The following is a 21,319-nucleotide window of genomic DNA, read 5'->3' as shown; positions in this document are numbered from 1 at the left end:
GTGAGCCAGAGTTTAAGTACATCGGAAACATGCACGGCAACGAGGCGGTAGGACGGGAACTCATCGTCTACCTGGCTCAGTACCTCTGTAACCAATACCAACAGGTAACCTGGCTCAGTACCTCTGTAACCAATATCAACAGGTAACATAACCTGGCTCAGTACCTCTGTAACCAATATCAACAGGTAACCTGGCTCAGTACCTCTGTAACCAATACCAACAGGTAACCTGTCTCAGTACCTCTGTAACCAATACCAACAGGTAACCTGGCTCAGTACCTCTGTAACCAATACCAACAGGTAACCTGGCTCAGTACCTCTGTAACCAATACCAACAGGTAACCTGGCTCAGTACCTCTGTAACCAATACCAACAGGTAACATAACCTGGCTCAGTACCTCTGTAACCAATATCAACAGGTAACATAACCTGGCTCAGTACCTCTGTAACCAATACCAACAGGTAACTGGTCTCAGTACCTCTGTAACCAATACCAACAGGTAACCTGGCTCAGTACCTCTGTAACCAATACCAACAGGTAACCTGGCTCAGTACCTCTGTAACCAATACCAACAGGTAACCTGGCTCAGTACCTCTGTTACCAATACCAACAGGTAACCTGGCTCAGTACCTCTGTAACCAATACCAACAGGTAACCTGTCTCAGTACCTCTGTAACCAACAGGTAATATAACCTGGCTCAGTACCTCTGTAACCAATACCAACAGGTAACCTGTCTCAGTACCTCTGTAACCAACAGGTAATATAACCTGTCTCAGTACCTCTGTTACCAATACCAACAGGTAACCTGGCTCAGTACCTCTGTAACCAATACCAACAGGTAACCTGTCTCAGTACCTCTGTAACCAACAGGTAATATAACCTGTCTCAGTACCTCTGTAACCAACAGGTATCATAACCTGTCTCAGTACCTCTGTTACCAACAGGTAATATAACCTGTCTCAGTACCTCTGTTACCAACAGGTAATATAACCTGTCTCAGTACCTCTGTTACCAACAGGTAATATAACCTGTCTGTACCTCTGTTACCAACAGGTAATATAACCTGTCTCAGTACCTCTGTTACCAACAGGTAATATAACCTGTCTCAGTACCTCTGTTACCAACAGGTAATATAACCTGGCTCAGTACCTCTGTTACCAACAGGTAATATAACCTGTCTGTACCTCTGTTACCAACAGGTAATATAACCTGTCTCAGTACCTCTGTTACCAACAGGTAATATAACCTGTCTCAGTACCTCTGTTACCAACAGGTAATATAACCTGTCTGTACCTCTGTTACCAACAGGTAATATAACCTGTCTGTACCTCTGTTACCAACAGGTAATATAACCTGTCTCAGTACCTCTGTTACCAACAGGTAATATAACCTGTCTCAGTACCTCTGTTACCAACAGGTAATATAACCTGTCTGTACCTCTGTAACCAACAGGTAATATAACCTGTCTGTACCTCTGTTACCAACAGGTAATATAACCTGTCTCAGTACCTCTGTTACTAACAGGTAATATAACCTGTCAGTACCTCTGTTACCAACAGGTAATATAACCTGTCTCAGTACCTCTGTTACCAACAGGTAATATAACCTGTCTGTACCTCTGTTACCAACAGGTAATATAACCTGTCTCAGTACCTCTGTTACCAACAGGTAATATAACCTGTCTCAGTACCTCTGTTACCAACAGGTAATATAACCTGTCTCAGTACCTCTGTTACCAACAGGTAATATAACCTGTCTCAGTACCTCTGTTACCAACAGGTAATATAACCTGTCTGTACCTCTGTTACCAACAGGTAATATAACCTGTCTGTACCTCTGTTACCAACAGGTAATATAACCTGTCTCAGTACCTCTGTTACCAACAGGTAATATAACCTGTCTCAGTACCTCTGTTACCAACAGGTAATATAACCTGTCTCAGTACCTCTGTTACCAACAGGTAATATAACCTGTCTCAGTACCACTGTTACCAACAGGTAATATAACCTGTCTCAGTACCTCTGTTACCAACAGGTAATATAACCTGTCTCAGTACCTCTGTTACCAACACGTAATATAACCTGTCTCAGTACCTCTGTTACCAACAGGTAATATAACCTGTCTGTACCTCTGTTACCAACAGGTAATATAACCTGTCTCAGTACCTCTGTTACCAACAGGTAATATAACCTGTCTCAGTACCTCTGTTACCAACAGGTAATATAACCTGGCTCAGTACCTCTGTTACCAACAGGTAATATAACCTGTCTCAGTACCTCTGTTACCAACAGGTAATATAACCTGTCTCAGTACCTCTGTTACCAACAGGTAATATAACCTGTCTGTACCTCTGTTACCAACAGGTAATATAACCTGTCTCAGTACCACTGTTACCAACAGGTAATATAACCAGTTAACATGTTGTGTTGTATCAGAGCAACTAAACGATCACAGAGTTAACATGTTGTTGTGTTGTATCAGAGCAACTAAACGATCACAGAGTTAACATGTTGTTGTTTTATCACAGGGCAACTAAACGATCACAGAGTTAATATGTTGCTGTGTTGTAACAGAGCTACTAAATGATCACAGAGTTAATATGTTGTTGTGTTGTATCAGAGCAACCAAACGATCACAGAGTTAATATGTTGCTGTTTTATTACAGGGCAACCAAATGATCACAGAGTTAATGTGTTGTTGTTTTATCATAGGGCAACCAAACGATCACAGAGTTAATATGTTGCTGTTTTATCACAGGGCAACCAAACGATCACAGAGTTAATGTGTTGTTGTTTTATCACAGGGCAACTAAACGATCACAGAGTTAATATGTTGTGTTGTAACAGAGCAACTAAACGATCACAGAGTTAATATGTTGTTGTGTTGTAACAGAGCAACTAAATGATCACAGAGTTAATATGTTGTTGTGTTATCACAGGGCAACTAAATGATCACAGAGTTAATATGTTGTTGTGTTGTAACAGAGCAACTAAACGATCACAGAGTTAACATGTTGTTGTGTTGTATCAGAGCAACTAAACGATCACAGAGTTAATATGTTGTTGTGTTGTAACAGAGCAACTAAACGATCACAGAGTTAACATGTTGTTGTGTTGTATCAGAGCAACTAAACGATCACGGAGTTAATATGTTGTTGTGTTATATCAGTGCAACTAAACGATCACAGAGTTAATATGTTGTTGTGTTGTATCAGAGCAACCAAACGATCACAGAGTTAACATGTTGTTGTGTTGTAACAGAGCAACTAAACGATCACAGAGTTAAAATGTTGTTGTGTTGTATCAGAGCAACTAAACGATCACAGAGTTAATATGTTGTTGTGTTGTAACAGAGCAACTAAACGATCACAGAGTTAATATGTTGTTGTGTTGTATCAGAGCAACTAAACGATCACAGAGTTAATATGTTGTTTTGTTGTAACAGAGCAACTAAACGATCACAGAGTGATCTCTATGTCCCCTATCCTCCAGGCCGGCTCGGTCCTCCCCTCCCGCTCTGTGGCTCGACGACTCATTGCGAGCTCACAGAACAGGGCTCCGGGCAGCCGAGCGGAAATGGAGGAAAACTCGCCTCCCTGCGGACCTGGCATCCTTTCACTCCCTCCTCTCTACATTTTCCTCTTCTGTCGTTGCTGCTAAAGCCACTTTCTACCACTCTAAATTCCAAGCATCTGCCTCTAACCCTAGGAAGCTCTTTGCCACCTTCTCCTCCCTCCTGAATCCTCCTCCCCCTCCCCACCCTCCTCCCTCTCTGCAGATGACTTCGTCAACCATTTTGAAAAGAAGGTCGACGACATCCGATCCTCGTTTGCTAAGTCAAACGACACCGCTGGTTCTGCTCACACTGCCCTACCCTGTGCTCTGACCTCTTTCTCCCCTCTCTCTCCAGATGAAATCTCGCGTCTTGTGACGGCCGGCCGCCCAACAACCTGCCCGCTTGACCCTATCCCCTCCTCTCTTCTCCAGACCATTTCCGGAGACCTTCTCCCTTACCTCACCTCGCTCATCAACTCATCCCTGACCGCTGGCTACGTCCCTTCCGTCTTCAAGAGAGCGAGAGTTGCACCCCTTCTGAAAAAACCTACACTCGATCCCTCCGATGTCAACAATTGCCAAGATGGCATAGCAGTTCAGACGTCTTTTGTCCTCGTCTTGTCGTGTCGTGTATATATATATATTTACAACTTTTTTTTCACATACATTTTATTTTTATTTTCCATCAACTCATCTTCAATACACTCTCCTGCAACCTGCCTCACCAATTGATATGTATAAATACGTATTATTTACCTCAAATCTGCAATCAAATCTGCAATCCTCCAAGAAGCTAGCCAGAAGCTAGCCAGAAACTACAAAAAGCTAGCCAGAAGCTAGCCAGGAGCTAGCCAGAAGCTAATCAGAAGCTAGTTAGCTTCTTTACTGGCAACTCGTTCGTATTCAGCTAACCACGGTTTGTGGTCATCAGCTATCCTTTAACTCGAAAATCTATCGCCAGTTTTGTACGGCGCAGCGCGGCTCGGAACGGAACATACCGGACCGATTTTTTCTCTCCATGTCCCTGGATTTCAACTGCTCTCTGGACATTCACTCCCGAATCTCACAGCTAGCTGGCTGCTATCCGTGTGTCTATCTGCTTTCGTCGATTCCGGAGCAAACATCAATTACTCCGGAGCTAGCGAGCTCCGTCAACCACTCCTGAGCTCCGTCAATCACTCCTGGGCTGCAGTCACCTATCCGGACCCGTTTTACTGCCTACACGGAGCCCCTCCGGGCCTTCACAACTGGACTGCCGACGTTATCTACCCGAAGGAGATCCGGCTGGCTCCTCCGTCGCGACGTTACCTGAATGCCCATCTGCGGCCTGCTAACCGTTAGCTGTCTTACCGGCTGCTCTCAGAATAGACAATCGGACAATTTATTTATTTTTATTATTAACATGTTTCTTCTTGGGCCTCTATAACTATATCTATTGTTTTTATTTTTGTTGTTGTTGTGTGATTTGGACTAATCCCCTCTACAACACGGAACTCCACTAATCTACTGACGGAACGCAAGAGGTGGCTAACAACAGACCTCCATCCTATGCTAGCTTGCTACCGATGTCCTGGCTAGCTGTCTAAATCGCCGTGACCCCCAAACCAACCTCTCCACTCCCTGGACCCTTTTGATCACTCGACTAAGGATGCCTCTCCTTAATGTCAATATGTCTTGTCCATTGCTGTTCTGGTTAGTGTTTATTGGCTTATTTCACTGTAGAGCCTCTAGTCCTGCTCACTATACCTTATCCAACTTATTAGTTCCACCACCCACACATGCAATGACATCTCCTGGTTTCAATGATGTTTCTAGAGACAATATCTCTCTCTTCATCACTCAATACCTAGGTTTACCTCCACTGTACTCACATCCTACCATACCTTTGTCTGTACATTATACCTTGATGCTATTTTATCGCCCCCAGAAACCTCCTTTTACTCTCTGTTCCAGACGTTCTAGACGACCAATTCTTATTGCTTTTAGCCGTACCCTTATTCTTCTCCTCCTATGTTCCTCTGGCGATGTAGAGGTGAATCCAGGCCCTGCAGTGCCTAGCTCCACTCCTATTCCCCAGGCGCTCTCTTTTGATGACTTCTGTAACCGTAATAGCCTTGGTTTCATGCATGTTAACATTAGAAGCCTCCTCCCTAAGTTTGTTCTTTTCACTGCTTTAGCACACTCTGCCAACCCGGATGTTCTAGCTGTGTCTGAATCCTGGCTTAGGAAGACCACCAAAAATTCAGAAATTTTAATTCCAAACTACAACATTTTCAGACAAGATAGAACTGCTAAAGGGGCGGTGTTGCAATCTACTGCAAAGATAGCCTGCAGAGTTCTGTCCTACTATCCAGGTCTGTACCCAAACAATTTGAACTTCTACTTTTAAAAATCCACCTCTCTAAAAACAAGTCTCTCACCGTTGCCGCCTGCTATAGACCACCCTCTGCTCCCAGCTGTGCTCTGGACACCATATGTGAACTGATTGCCCCCATCTATCTTCAGAGCTCGTGCTGCTAGGCGACCTAAACTGGAACATGCTTAACACCCCAGCCATCCTACAATCTAAACTTGATGCCCTCAATCTCACATAAATTATCAATGAACCTACCAGGTACCCCCAAAGCCTTAAACACGGGCACCCTCATAGATATCATCCTAACCAACTTCCCCTCTAAATACACCTCTGCTGTCTTCAACCAAGATCTCAGCGATCACTGCCTCATTGCCTGCATCCGTAATGGGTCAGCGGTCAAACGACCTCCACTCATCACTGTAAAACGCTCCCTGAAACACTTCAGCGAGCAGGCCTTTCTAATCGACCTGGCCGGGGTGTCCTGGAAGGATATTGATCTCATCCCGTCAGTAGAGGATGCCTGGATATTTTTTTAAATGCCTTCCTAACAATGTTAAATAAACATGCCCCATTCAAGAAAATTAGAACCAGGAACAGATATAGCCCTTGGTTCTCCCCAGACCTGACTGCCCTTAACCAACACAAAAACATCCTATGGCGTTCTGCATTAGCATCGAACAGCCCCGTGATATGCAGCTGTTCAGGGAAGCTAGAAACCGTTATACACAGGCAGTTAGAAAAGCCAAGGCTAGCTTTTTCAAGCAGAAATTTGCTTCCTGCAACACTAACTCTAAAAAGTTCTGGGACACTGTAAAGTCCATGGAGAATAAGAACACCTCCTCCCAGCTGCCCACTGCACTGAAGATAGGAAACACTGTCACCACTGATAAATCCACCATAATTGAGAATTTCAATAAGCATTTTTCTACGGCTGGCCATGCTTTCCACCTGGCAACTCCTACCCCGGTCAACAGCACTGCACCCCCAACAGCAACTCGCCCAAGCCTTCCCCATTTCTCCTTCTCCCAAATCCATTCAGCTGAAGTTCTGAAAGAGCTGAAAAATCTGGACCCCTACAAATCAGCCGGGCTAGACAATCTGGACCCTTTCTTTCTAAAATTATCTGCCGAAATTGTTGCCACCCCTATTACTAGCCTGTTCAACCTCTCTTTCGTGTCATCTGAGATTCCCAAAGATTGGAAAGCAGCTGCGGTCATCCCCCTCTTCAAAGGGGGGACACTCTTGACCCAAACTGCTACAGACCTATATCTATCCTACCATGCCTTTCTAAGGTCTTCGAAAGCCAAGTCAACAAACAGATTACCGACCATTTCGAATCTCACCATACCTTCTCTGCTTTGCAATCTGGTTTCAGAGCTGGTCATGGGTGCACCTCAGCCACGCTCAAGGTCCTAAACGATATCTTAACCGCCATCGATAAGAAACATTACTGTGCAGCCGTATTCATTGATCTGGCCAAGGCTTTCGACTCTGTCAACCACCACATCCTCATCGGCAGACTCGACAGCCTTGGTTTCTCAAATGATTGCCTCGCCTGGTTCACCAACTACTTCTCTGATAGAGTTCAGTGTGTCAAATCGGAGGGTCTGCTGTCCGGACCTCTGGCAGTCTCTATGGGGTGCCACAGGGTTCAATTCTTGGACCGACTCTCTTCTCTGTATACATCAATGAGGTCGCTCTTGCTGCTGGTGAGTCTCTGATCCACCTCTACGCAGACGACACCATTCTGTATACTTCCGGCCCTTCTTTGGACACTGTGTTAACAACCCTCCAGGCAAGCTTCAATGCCATACAACTCTCCTTCCGTGGCCTCCAATTGCTCTTAAATACAAGTAAAACTAAATGCATGCTCTTCAACCGATCGCTACCTGCACCTACCCGCCTGTCCAACATCACTACTCTGGACGGCTCTGACTTAGAATACGTGGACAACTACAAATACTTAGGTGTCTGGTTAGACTGTAAACTCTCCTTCCAGACCCATATCAAACATCTCCAATCCAAAGTTAAATCTAGAATTGGCTTCCTATTTCGCAACAAAGCATCCTTCACTCATGCTGCCAAACATACCCTTGTAAAATTGACCATCCTACCAATCCTCGACTTTGGCGATGTCATTTACAAAATAGCCTCCAATACCCTACTCAACAAATTGGATGCAGTCTATCACAGTGCTATCCGTTTTGTCACCAAAGCCCCATATACTACCCACCATTGCGACCTGTACGCTCTCGTTGGCTGGCCCTCGCTTCATACTCGTCGCCAACCCCACTGGCTCCATGTCATCTACAAGACCCTGCTAGGTAAAGTCCCCCCTTATCTCAGCTCGTTGGTCAACATAGCACACGCTCCAGCAGGTATATCTCTCTAGTCACCCCCAAAACCAATTCTTTCTTTGGCCGCCTCTCCTTCCAGTTCTCTGCTGCCAATGACTGGAACGAACTACAAAAATCTCTTAAATTGGAAACACTTATCTCCCTCACTAGCTTTAAGCACCAACTGTCAGAGCATCTTACAGATTACTGCACCTGTACATAGCCCACCTATAATTTAGCCCAAACAACTACCTCTTTCCCAACTGTATTTAATTTATTTATTTATTTTGCTCCTTTGCACCCCATTATTTTTATTTCTACTTTGCACATTCTTCCATTGCAATACTACCATTCCAGTGTTTTACTTGCTATATTGTATTTACTTTGCCACCATGGTCTTTTTTGCCTTTTACCTCCCTTCTCACCTAATTTGCTCACATTGTATATAGACTTGTTTTTTTTTTTTTTTTTACTGTATTATTGACTGTATGTTTGTTTTACTCCATGTGTAACTCTGTGTCGTTGTATGTGTCGAACTGCTTTGCTTTATCTTGGCCAGGTCGCAATTGTAAATGAGAACTTTTTCTCAACTTGCTTACCTGGTTAAATAAAGGTGAAATAAAAAATAAATAAATAAAAAACAACTACAGACCAGTATCCCTTCTTTCTTTTCTCTCCAAAACCCTTGAACGTGCCGTCCTTGGCCAGCTCTCCCGCTATCTCTCTCAGAATGACCTTCTTGATCCAAATCAGTCAGGTTTCAAGACTAGTCATTCAACTGAGACTGCTCTTCTCTGTATCACGGAGGCGCTCCGCACTGCTAAAGCTAACTCTCTCTCCTCTGCTCTCATCCTTCTAGACCTATCGGCTGCCTTCGATACTGTGAACCATCAGATCCTCCTCTCCACCCTCTCCGAGTTGGGCATCTCCGGCGCGGCCCACGCTTGGATTGCGTCCTACCTGACAGGTCGCTCCTACCAGGTGGTGTGGCGAGAATCCGTCTCCTCACCACGTGCTCTCACCACTGGTGTCCCCCAGGGCTCTGTTCTAGGCCCTCTCCTATTCTCGCTATACACCAAGTCACTTGGCTCTGTCATAACCTCACATGGTCTCTCCTATCATTGCTATGCAGACGACACACAATTAATCTTCTCCTTTCCTCCTTCTGACGACCAGGTGGCGAATCGCATCTCTGCATGTCTGGCAGACATATCAGTGTGGATGACGGATCATCACCTCAAGCTGAACCTCGGCAAGACGGAGCTGCTCTTCCTCCCGGGGAAGGACTGCCCGTTCCATGATCTCGCCATCACGGTTGACAACTCCACTGTGTCCTCCTCCCAGAGCGCTAAGAACCTTGGCGTGATCCTGGACAACAACCAGTCGTTCTCAACTAACATCAAGGCGGTGGCCCGTTCCTGTAGGTTCATGCTCTACAACATCCGCAGAGTACGACCCTGCCTCACACAGGAAGCGGCGCAGGTCCTAATCCAGGCACTTGTCATCTCCCGTCTGGATTACTGCAACTCACTGTTGGCTGGGCTCCCTGCCTGTGCCATTAAACCCCTACAACTCATCCAGAACGCCGCAGCCCGTCTTGTGTTCAACCTTCCCAAGTTCTCTCACGTCACCCCGCTCCTCCGCTCTCTCCACTGGCTTCCAGTTGAAGCTCGCATCCGCTACAAGACCATGGTGCTTGCCTACGGAGCTGTGAGGGGAACGGCACCTCAGTACCTCCAGGCTCTGATCAGGCCCTACACCCAAACAAGGGCACTGCGTTCATCCACCTCTGGCCTGCTCGCCTCCCTACCACTGAGGAAGTACAGTTCCCGCTCAGCCCAGTCAAAACTGTTCGCTGCTCTGGCCCCCCAATGGTGGAACAAACTCCCTCACGACGCCAGGACAGCGGAGTCAATCACCACCTTCCGGAGACACCTGAAACCCCACCTCTTTAAGGAATACCTAGGATAGGATAAAGTAATCCTTCTCACCCCCCTTAAAAGATTTAGATGCACTATTGTAAAGTGGCTGCTCCACTGGATGTCATAAGGTGAACGCACCAATTTGTAAGTCGCTCTGGATAAGAGCGTCTGCTAAATGACTTAAATGTAAATGTAAATGTTGTGTTGTATCAGAGCAACTAAACGATCACAGAGTTAATATGTTGTTGTGTTGTATCAGAGCAACTAAACGATCACAGAGTTAATATGTTGTTGTGTTGTATCAGAGCAACTAAACGATCACAGAGTTAATATGTTGTTGTGTTGTAACAGAGCAACTAAACGATCACAGAGTTAATATGTTGTTGTGTTGTAACAGAGCAACCAAACGATCACAGAGTTAACATGTTGTTGTGTTGTAACAGAGCAACTAAACGATCACAGAGTTAACATGTTGTTGTGTTGTAACAGAGCAACTAAACGATCACAGAGTTAACATGTTGTTGTGTTGTAACAGAGCAACTAAACGATCACAGAGTTAACATGTTGTTGTGTTGTAACAGAGCAACTAAACGATCACAGAGTTAACATGTTGTTGTGTTGTAACAGAGCAACTAAACGATCACAGAGTTAATATGTTGTTGTGTTATCACAGGGCAACGAGTCGATCACAGAGTTAACATGTTGTTGTTTTATCACAGGGCAACGAGTCGATCACAGAGTTAATATGTTGTTGTGTTATCACAGGGCAACGAGTCGATCACAGAGTTAACATGTTGTTGTTTTATCACAGGGCAACGAGTCGATCACAGAGTTAACATGTTGTTGTTTTATCACAGGGCAACGAGTCGATCATCGATCTGATCCACACCACACGTATCCACCTGATGCCCTCCATGAACCCTGATGGCTTTGAGAAAGCTGCCTCCCAGGTAACACACACACCACAACTAATACACACATCACAACTAACACACACACAGACTGGTTCATTGGGTTTTGTCTTGTGGACAGACCAGGTAACATCTCTCCTCCCTCTGTGTGTCAGTCGGGGGAGCTGAAGGATTGGTTCGTAGGTCGTAGTAACGCCCAGGGGGTTGACCTGAACAGGAACTTCCCTGACCTGGACCGCATCGTCTACGGCAACGAGAAGGAGGGCGGAGCCAACAACCACCTGCTCAACAACATGAAGAAGGCCGTGGACGAAAATACCAAGGTAACACACCTGTCTGTCTGTCTGTCTGTCTGTTAACACACCTGTCTGTCTGTCTGTCTGTCTGTCTGTCTGTCTGTCTGTGTCTGTGTTGTCTCCAGCTGGCTCCAGAGACCTAGTCAGTGATCCTGTCTGTGTCTGTGTCCGTTGTCTCCAGCTGGCTCCAGAGACCTAGTCAGTGATCCTGTCTGTGTCTGTTGTCTCCAGCTGGCTCCAGAGACCTAGTCAGTGATCCTGTCTGTGTCTGTTGTCTCCAGCTGGCTCCAGAGACCTAGTCAGTGATCCTGTCTGTGTCTGTGTCTGTTGTCTCCAGCTGGCTCCAGAGACCTAGTCAGTGATCCTGTCTGTCTGTGTCTGTTGTCTCCAGCTGGCTCCAGAGACCTAGTCAGTGATCCTGTCTGTCTGTGTCTGTTGTCTCCAGCTGACTCCAGAGACCTAGTCAGTGATCCTGTCTGTCTGTGTCTGTTGTCTCCAGCTGGCTCCAGAGACCTAGTCAGTGATCTTGTCTGTCTGTGTCTGTTGTCTCCAGCTGGCTCCAGAGACCTAGTCAGTGATCCTGTCTGTCTGTGTCTGTGTTGTCTCCAGCTGGCTCCAGAGACCTAGTCAGTGATCCTGTCTGTCTGTGTCTGTTGTCTCCAGCTGGCTCCAGAGACCTAGTCAGTGATCCTGTCTGTGTCTGTTGTCTCCAGCTGGTTCCAGAGACCTAGTCAGTGATCCTGTCTGTCTGTGTCTGTTGTCTCCAGCTGGCTCCAGAGACCTAGTCAGTGATCCTGTCTGTCTGTGTTGTCTCCAGCTGGCTCCAGAGACCTAGTCAGTGATCCTGTCTGTCTGTGTCTGTGTTGTCTCCAGCTGGCTCCAGAGACCTAGTTAGTGATCCGGTCTGTGTCTGTTGTCTCCAGCTGGCTCCAGAGACCTAGTCAGTCATCCTGTCTGTCTGTGTCTGTTGTCTCCAGCTGGCTCCAGAGACCTAGTCAGTGATCCTGTCTGTCTGTGTTGTCTCCAGCTGGCTCCAGAGACCAAGTCAGTGATCCTGTCTGTCTGTGTCTGTTGTCTCCAGCTGGCTCCAGAGACCTAGTCAGTGATCCTGTCTGTCTGTGTCTGTGTTGTCTCCAGCTGGCTCCAGAGACCTAGTCAGTGATCCTGTCTGTCTGTGTCTGTTGTCTCCAGCTGACTCCAGAGACCTATTCAGTGATCCTGTCTGTCTGTGTCTGTTGTCTCCAGCTGGCTCCAGAGACCTAGTCAGTGATCCTGTCTGTCTGTGTCTGTGTTGTCTCCAGCTGGCTCCAGAGACCTAGTCAGTGATCCTGTCTGTCTGTGTCTGTTGTCTCCAGCTGGCTCCAGAGACCTAGTCAGTGATCCTGTCTGTGTCTGTTGTCTCCAGCTGGTTCCAGAGACCTAGTCAGTGATCCTGTCTGTCTGTGTCTGTTGTCTCCAGCTGGCTCCAGAGACCTAGTCAGTGATCCTGTCTGTCTGTGTTGTCTCCAGCTGGCTCCAGAGACCTAGTTAGTGATCGGGTCTGTGTCTGTTGTCTCCAGCTGGCTCCAGAGACCTAGTCAGTCATCCTGTCTGTCTGTGTCTGTTGTCTCCAGCTGGCTCCAGAGACCTAGTCAGTGATCCTGTCTGTCTGTGTTGTCTCCAGCTGGCTCCAGAGACCAAGTCAGTGATCCTGTCTGTCTGTGTCTGTTGTCTCCAGCTGGCTCCAGAGACCTAGTCAGTGATCCTGTCTGTGTCTGTTGTCTCCAGCTGGCTCCAGAGACCTAGTCAGTGATCCTCTCTGTGTCTGTTGTCTCCAGCTGGCTCCAGAGACCTAGTCAGTGATCCTGTCTGTCTGTGTTGTCTCCAGCTGGCTCCAGAGACCTAGTCAGTGATCCTGTCTGTGTCTGTGTCTGTTGTCTCCAGCTGGCTCCAGAGACCTAGTCAGTGATCCTGTCTGTCTGTGTCTGTTGTCTCCAGCTGGCTCCAGAGACCTAGTCAGTGATCCTGTCTGTCTGTGTCTGTGTTGTCTCCAGCTGGCTCCAGAGACCTAGTCAGTGATCCTATCTGTCTGTGTCTGTTGTCTCCAGCTGGCTCCAGAGACCTAGTCAGTGATCCTGTCTGTCTGTGTCTGTGTTGTCTCCAGCTGGCTCCAGAGACCTAGTCAGTGATCCTGTCTGTCTGTGTCTGTTGTCTCCAGCTGACTCCAGAGACCTATTCAGTGATCCTGTCTGTCTGTGTCTGTTGTCTCCAGCTGGCTCCAGAGACCTAGTCAGTGATCCTGTCTGTGTCTGTTGTCTCCAGCTGGTTCCAGAGACCTAGTCAGTGATCCTGTCTGTCTGTGTCTGTTGTCTCCAGCTGGCTCCAGAGACCTAGTCAGTGATCCTGTCTGTCTGTGTTGTCTCCAGCTGGCTCCAGAGACCTAGTTAGTGATCGGGTCTGTGTCTGTTGTCTCCAGCTGGCTCCAGAGACCTAGTCAGTCATCCTGTCTGTCTGTGTCTGTTGTCTCCAGCTGGCTCCAGAGACCTAGTCAGTGATCCTGTCTGTCTGTGTTGTCTCCAGCTGGCTCCAGAGACCAAGTCAGTGATCCTGTCTGTCTGTGTCTGTTGTCTCCAGCTGGCTCCAGAGACCTAGTCAGTGATCCTGTCTGTGTCTGTTGTCTCCAGCTGGCTCCAGAGACCTAGTCAGTGATCCTCTCTGTGTCTGTTGTCTCCAGCTGGCTCCAGAGACCTAGTCAGTGATCCTGTCTGTCTGTGTTGTCTCCAGCTGGCTCCAGAGACCTAGTCAGTGATCCTGTCTGTGTCTGTGTCTGTTGTCTCCAGCTGGCTCCAGAGACCTAGTCAGTGATCCTGTCTGTCTGTGTCTGTTGTCTCCAGCTGGCTCCAGAGACCTAGTCAGTGATCCTGTCTGTCTGTGTCTGTGTTGTCTCCAGCTGGCTCCAGAGACCTAGTCAGTGATCCTGTCTGTGTCTGTTGTCTCCAGCTGGCTCTAGAGACCTAGTCAGTGATTCTGTCTGTGTCTGTTGTCTCCACTGGCTCCAGAGACCTAGTCAGTGATCCTGTCTATGTCTGTTGTCTCCAGCTGGCTCCAGAGACCAAGGCAGTGATCATGTCTGTGTCTGTTGTCTCCAGCTGGCTCCAGAGACCTAGTCAGTGATCCTATCTGTCTGTGTCTGTTGTCTCCAGCTAGCTCCAGAGACCTAGTCAGTGATCCTGTCTGTGTCTGTTGTCTCCAGCTGGCTCCAGAGACCTAGTCAGTGATCCTGTCTGTCTGTGTCTGTTGTCTCCAGCTGGCTCCAGAGACCTAGTCAGTGATCCTGTCTGTCTGTGTCTGTGTTGTCTCCAGCTGGCTCCAGAGACCTAGTCAGTGATCCTGTCTGTCTGTGTCTGTTGTCTCCAGCTGGCTCCAGAGACCTAGTCAGTGATCCTGTCTGTGTATGTTGTCTCCAGCTGGCTCCAGAGACCTAGTCAGTGATCCTGTCTGTCTGTGTCTGTTGTCTCCAGCTGGCTCCAGAGACCTAGTCAGTGATCCTCTCTGTGTCTGTTGTCTCCAGCTGGCTCCAGAGACCTAGTCAGTGATCCTGTCTGTCTGTGTTGTCTCCAGCTGGCTCCAGAGACCTAGTCAGTGATCCTGTCTGTGTCTGTGTCTGTTGTCTCCAGCTGGCTCCAGAGACCTAGTCAGTGATCCTGTCTGTCTGTGTCTGTTGTCTCCAGCTGGCTCCAGAGACCTAGTCAGTGATCCTATCTGTCTGTGTCTGTTGTCTCCAGCTGGCTCCAGAGACCTAGTCAGTGATCCTATCTGTCTGTGTCTGTTGTCTCCAGCTGGCTCCAGAGACCTAGTCAGTGATCCTGTCTGTCTGTGTCTGTGTTGTCTCCAGCTGGCTCCAGAGACCTAGTCAGTGATCCTATCTGTCTGTGTCTGTTGTCTCCAGCTGGCTCCAGAGACCTAGTCAGTGATCCTGTCTGTCTGTGTCTGTTGTCTCCAGCTGGCTCCAGAGACCTAGTCAGTGATCCTGTCTGTGTATGTTGTCTCCAGCTGGCTCCAGAGACCTAGTCAGTGATCCTGTCTGTCTGTGTCTGTTGTCTCCAGCTGGCTCCAGTGACCTAGTCAGTGATCCTATCTGTCTGTGTCTGTTGTCTCCAGCTGGCTCCAGAGACCTAGTCAGTGATCCTGTCTGTCTGTGTCTGTGTTGTCTCCAGCTGGCTCCAGAGACCTAGTCAGTGATCCTGTCTGTGTCTGTTGTCTCCAGCTGGCTCCAGAGACCTAGTCAGTGATTCTGTCTGTGTCTGTTGTCTCCAGCTGGCTCCAGAGGCCTAGTCAGTGATCCTGTCTGTGTCTGTTGTCTCCAGCTGGCTCCAGAGACCTAGTCAGTGATCCTGTCTGTGTCTGTTGTCTCCAGCTGGCTCCAGAGACCTAGTCAGTGATCCTGTCTGTCTGTGTTGTCTCCAGCTGGCTCCAGAGACCTAGTCAGTGATCCTGTCTGTGTCTGTGTCTGTTGTCTCCAGCTGGCTCCAGAGACCTAGTCAGTGATCCTGTCTGTCTGTGTCTGTTGTCTCCAGCTGGCTCCAGAGACCTAGTCAGTGATCCTATCTGTCTGTGTCTGTTGTCTCCAGCTGGCTCCAGAGACCTAGTCAGTGATCCTATCTGTCTGTGTCTGTTTTCTCCAGCTGGCTCCAGAGACCTAGTCAGTGATCCTGTCTGTCTGTGTCTGTGTTGTCTCCAGCTGGCTCCAGAGACCTAGTCAGTGATCCTATCTGTCTGTGTCTGTTGTCTCCAGCTGGCTCCAGAGACCTAGTCAGTGATCCTGTCTGTCTGTGTCTGTTGTCTCCAGCTGGCTCCAGAGACCTAGTCAGTGATCCTGTCTGTGTATGTTGTCTCCAGCTGGCTCCAGAGACCTAGTCAGTGATCCTGTCTGTCTGTGTCTGTTGTCTCCAGCTGGCTCCAGTGACCTAGTCAGTGATCCTATCTGTCTGTGTCTGTTGTCTCCAGCTGGCTCCAGAGACCTAGTCAGTGATCCTGTCTGTCTGTGTCTGTGTTGTCTCCAGCTGGCTCCAGAGACCTAGTCAGTGATCCTGTCTGTGTCTGTTGTCTCCAGCTGGCTCCAGAGACCTAGTCAGTGATTCTGTCTGTGTCTGTTGTCTCCAGCTGGCTCCAGAGACCTAGTCAGTGATCCTGTCTGTGTCTGTTGTCTCCAGCTAGCTCCAGAGACCAAGGCAGTGATACGATGGATAATGGAGATTCCATTCGTCCTCTCAGCTAATCTACATGGAGGAGATGTGGTGGCCAACTACCCCTACGATGAGACACGAAGTGGTAAACACACACACACCACCCTACACACACACCACGCTACACACACACCACGCTACACACACACCACGCTACACACACACCACCCTACACACACACCACGCTACACACACACCACGCTACACACACACCACGCTACACACACACACCACGCTACACACATAAACCACTGGTAACTAGACATCTCCTACAGTATAGAGTAGAGCATCATGGGTAATTTAAACCACTGTGAACTAGACATCTCCTACAGTGTAGAGTAGAGCATCATGGGTAATTTAAATCACTGTGAACCAGACATCTCCTACAGTGTAGACTAGAGCATCATGGGTAATTTAAACCACTGTGAACTAGACATCTCCTACAGTGTAGAGTAGAGCATCATGGGTAATTTAAACCACTGGACAACCAGACATCTCCTACAGTGTAGAGTAGAGCATCATGGGTAATTTAAACCACTGTGAACTAGACATCTCCTACAGTGTAGAGTAGAGCATCATGGGTAATTTAAACCACTGTGAACCAGACATCTCCTACAGTGTAGAGTAGAGCATCATGGGTAATTTAAACCACTGTGAACCAGATATCTCCTACAGTGTAGAGTAGAGCATCATGGGTAATTTAAACCACTGTGAACCAGACATGAAGCTGAGTAAATGACACAAAAAATTAAACTTAAGAATGGGAAGCATAGAAATAACACACATATAACAGATCTACCTCTACTTAGACTTCATTTCAATGAGAATTTCAGATCTATAACTCATATTTCTATGTGAATTTGGTCAGGTCGCCCAAAAAGTTACATAATGCCACTGCTAATAAGTGCAAATAAGTTATCCCCCCCATTCCCTCTTTTCTCCCTCTCTCCCCCTCATTCCCTTTTTCTCCCTCTCTCTCCCCCTCATTCCCTCTTTTCTCCCTCTCTCCCCCCATTCCCTCTTTTCTCCCTCTCTCCCCCTCATTCCCTCTTTTCTCCCTCCCTCCCCCTCATTCCCTCTTTTCTCCCTCCCTCCCATCCTCCCCTCCCTCTCCCACCCCCATTCCCTCTTTTCTCCCTCCCTCCCCCTCATTCCCTCTTTTCTCCCTCCCTCCCATCCTCCCCTCCCTCTCCCACCCCCCATTCCCTCTTTTCTCCCTCCCTCTCTCCCTCCCTCCCTCCCCCATCCTCTCTTCCCATCCTCCCTCCCCCTCCCTCCCTCCCATCCTCCCTCCCTCCCTCCCTCCCTCCCCCTCCCTCCCACCTCCCTCCCTCCCTCCCACCTCCCTCCCTCCCTCTCCCTCCCCTCTCCCTCCCTCTCCCATCCTCCCTCCCTCCTCCTCCCTCTCCCATCCTCCCTCCCTCCCACCTCTCTCCCTCCCCATCCTCCCTCCCTCCCTCTCCCATCCTCCCCTCCCTCTCCCATCCTCCCATCCTCCCTCCCTCCTCCCCTCCCTCTCCCATCCTCCCTCCCTCCCTCTCCCATCCTCCCCTCCCTCTCCCATCCTCCCTCCCTCCCTCCCTCCCTCCCTCCCTCCCCTCCCTCCCTCCCCTCCCCCCCCTCCCCTCCCCCTCCCATCCTCCCTCCCTCCCACCTCCCTCTCTTCCCTCCCCCATCCTCTCTTCCCTCCCTCCCACCTCCCTCCCTCTCCCATCCTCTCTCCCTCCCTCCCTCCAGGTTCGACCCATGAGTACAGCGCCAGTCCTGATGACGTCACCTTTAAGTCTCTGGCGAAGTCCTACTCCCAGTTTAATCCTGTGATGTCAGACCCCCAACGGGCTCCGTGCAGGAAGAACGACGATGATACCAGCTTCACCGACGGCATCACCAACGGAGGGGCCTGGTACAGCGTACCCGGAGGTAACACACAGACACTAGCTTCACCTACGGAGGGGCCTGGTACAGCGTACCCGGAGGTAACACACAGACACTAGCTTCACCTACAGAGGGGCCTGGTACAGCGTACCCGGAGGTAACACACAGACACTAGCTTCACCTACAGAGGGGCCTGGTACAGCGTACCCGGAGGTAACACACAGACACTAGCTTCACCTACAGAGGGGCCTGGTACAGCGTACCCAGAGGTAACACACAGACACTAGCTTCACCTACAGAGGGGCCTGGTACAGCGTACCCAGAGGTAACACACAGACACTAGCTTCACCTACGGAGGGGCCTGGTACAGCGTACCCGGAGGTAACACACAGACACTAGCTTCACCTACAGAGGGGCCTGGTACAGCGTACCCGGAGGTAACACACAGACACTAGCTTCACCTACAGAGGGGCCTGGTACAGCGTACCCGGAGGTAACACACAGACACTAGCTTCACCTACAGAGGGGCCTGGTACAGCGTACCCGGAGGTAACACACAGACACTAGCTTCACCTACAGAGGGGCCTGGTACAGCGTACCCAGAGGTAACACACAGACACTAGCTTCACCTACAGAGGGGCCTGGTACAGCCCCTACTGAGACTATACAGGTAACCTACTGAGACTACTACACTACACAGGTAACCTACTGAGACTACTACACTACACAGGTAACCTACTGAGACTACTACACTACACAGGTAACCTACTGAGACTACTACACAGAGCTAGTGTCTGTGTGTTACCTCTGGGTACGCTGTACCAGGCCCCTCTGTGTAGCAGTCTCAGTAGGTTACCTGTGTAGTCTCAGTAGGTTACCTGTGTAGTGTAGGTCTCACCCCCTGTAGTGTAGTAGTCTCAGTAGGTTACCTGTGTAGTGTAGTAGTCTCAGTAGGTTACCTGTGTAGTGTAGTAGTCTCAGTAGGTTACCTGTGTAGTGTAGTAGTCTCAGTAGGTTACCTGTGTAGTGTAGTAGTCTCAGTAGGTTACCTGTGTAGTGTAGTAGTCTCAGTAGGTTACCTGTGTAGTCTCAGTAGGTTACCTGTTACCTGTAGTGTAGTAGTCTCAGTAGGTTACCTGTGTAGTGTAGTAGTCTCAGTAGGTTACCTGTGTAGTCTCAGTAGGTTACCTGTGTAGTGTAGTAGTCTCAGTAGGTTACCTGTGTAGTGTAGTAGTCTCAGTAGGTTACCTGTGTAGTCTCAGTAGGTTACCTGTGTAGTGTAGTAGTCTCAGTAGGTTACCTGTGTAGTGTAGTAGTCTCAGTAGGTTACCTGTGTAGTGTAGTAGTCTCAGTAGGTTACCTGTGTAGTCTCAGTAGTTACCTGTCAGTAGGTTACCTGTGTAGTGTAGTCTCAGTAGGTTACCTGTGTAGTGTAGTAGTCTCAGTAGGTTACCTGTGTAGTGTAGTAGTCTCAGTAGGTTACCTGTGTAGTCTCAGTAGGTTACCTGTGTAGTGTAGTAGTCTCAGTAGGTTACCTGTGTAGTGTAGTAGTCTCAGTAGGTTACCTGTGTAGTGTAGTAGTCTCAGTAGGTTACCTGTGTAGTGTAGTAGTCTCAGTAGGTTACCTGTCTCAGTAGGTTACCTGTGTAGTGTAGTAGTCTCAGTAGGTTACCTGTGTAGTCTCAGTAGGTTACCTGTGTACCTGTAGTAGTCTCAGTAGGTTACCTGTGTAGTGTAGTAGTCTCAGTAGGTTACCTGTGTAGTCTCAGTAGGTTACCTGTGTAGTGTAGTAGTCTCAGTAGGTTACCTGTGTAGTGTAGTAGTCTCAGTAGGTTACCTGTGTAGTCTCAGTAGGTTACCTGTGTAGTGTAGTAGTCTCAGTAGGTTACCTGTGTAGTGTAGTAGTCTCAGTAGGTTACCTGTGTAGTCTCAGTAGGTTACCTGTGTAGTGTAGCAGTCTCAGTAGGTTACCTGTGTAGTGTAGTAGTCTCAGTAGGTTACCTGTGTAGTGTAGTAGTCTCAGTAGGTTACCTGTGTAGTGTAGTAGTCTCAGTAGGTTACCTGTGTAGTGTAGTAGTCTCAGTAGGTTACCTGTGTAGTGTAGTAGTCTCAGTAGGTTACCTGTGTAGTGTAGTAGTCTCAGTAGGTTACCTGTGTAGTCTCAGTAGGTTACCTGTGTAGTGTAGTAGTCTCAGTAGGTTACCTGTGTAGTCTCAGTAGGTTACCTGTGTAGTGTAGTAGTCTCAGTAGGTTACCTGTGTAGTGTAGTAGTCTCAGTAGGTTACCTGTGTAGTCTCAGTAGGTTACCTGTGTAGTGTAGTAGTCTCAGTAGGTTACCTGTGTAGTCTCAGTAGGTTACCTGTGTAGTGTAGTAGTCTCAGTAGGTTACCTGTGTAGTCTCAGTAGGTTACCTGTGTAGTGTAGTAGTCTCAGTAGGTTACCTCAGGTAGTAGTCTCAGTAGGTTACCTGTGTAGTCTCAGTAGGTTACCTGTGTAGTGTAGTAGTCTCAGTAGGTTACCTGTGTGTAGGTTACCTGTAGTCTCAGTTTACCTGTGTAGTCTCAGTAGGTTACCTGTGTAGTGTAGTAGTCTCAGTAGGTTACCTGTGTAGTGTAGTAGTCTCAGTAGGTTACCTGTGTAGTGTAGTCTCAGTAGGTTACCTGTGTAGTGTAGTAGTCTCAGTAGGTTACCTGTGTAGTCTCAGTAGGTTACCTGTGTAGTGTAGTAGTCTCAGTAGGTTACCTGTGTAGTGTAGTAGTCTCAGTAGGTTACCTGTGTAGTGTAGTAGTCTCAGTAGGTTACCTGTGTAGTGTAGTAGTCTCAGTAGGTTACCTGTGTAGTGT

General features: G+C 48.2%; 1 protein-coding gene across 1 annotated transcript in view; it reads left to right on the top strand.

Moving 5' to 3' along the window:
- LOC135567419 (carboxypeptidase E) overlaps positions 1-21,319 on the top strand; it is a gene marked incomplete at its 3' end in the record, with an annotated part of 47,497 nt that overhangs the window by 21,276 nt on the left and 4,902 nt on the right. The window contains exons 2-6 of the mRNA XM_065014819.1: positions 1-104; positions 11,027-11,119; positions 11,236-11,403; positions 16,569-16,686; positions 18,339-18,521. Of these exons, the coding sequence (XP_064870891.1) occupies positions 1-104; positions 11,027-11,119; positions 11,236-11,403; positions 16,569-16,686; positions 18,339-18,521 (666 nt within the window). The remainder of the gene's footprint in view (positions 105-11,026; positions 11,120-11,235; positions 11,404-16,568; positions 16,687-18,338; positions 18,522-21,319) is intronic.

The sequence above is a fragment of the Oncorhynchus nerka genome, unplaced genomic scaffold, assembly GCF_034236695.1.
Source record: "Oncorhynchus nerka isolate Pitt River unplaced genomic scaffold, Oner_Uvic_2.0 unplaced_scaffold_2078, whole genome shotgun sequence".
In the NCBI taxonomy this organism is placed as follows: Eukaryota; Metazoa; Chordata; class Actinopteri; order Salmoniformes; family Salmonidae; genus Oncorhynchus; species Oncorhynchus nerka.
The sequence above is the reverse complement of the archived record's forward strand: the minus strand, read 5'-3'. Positions and strand labels throughout refer to the sequence as shown.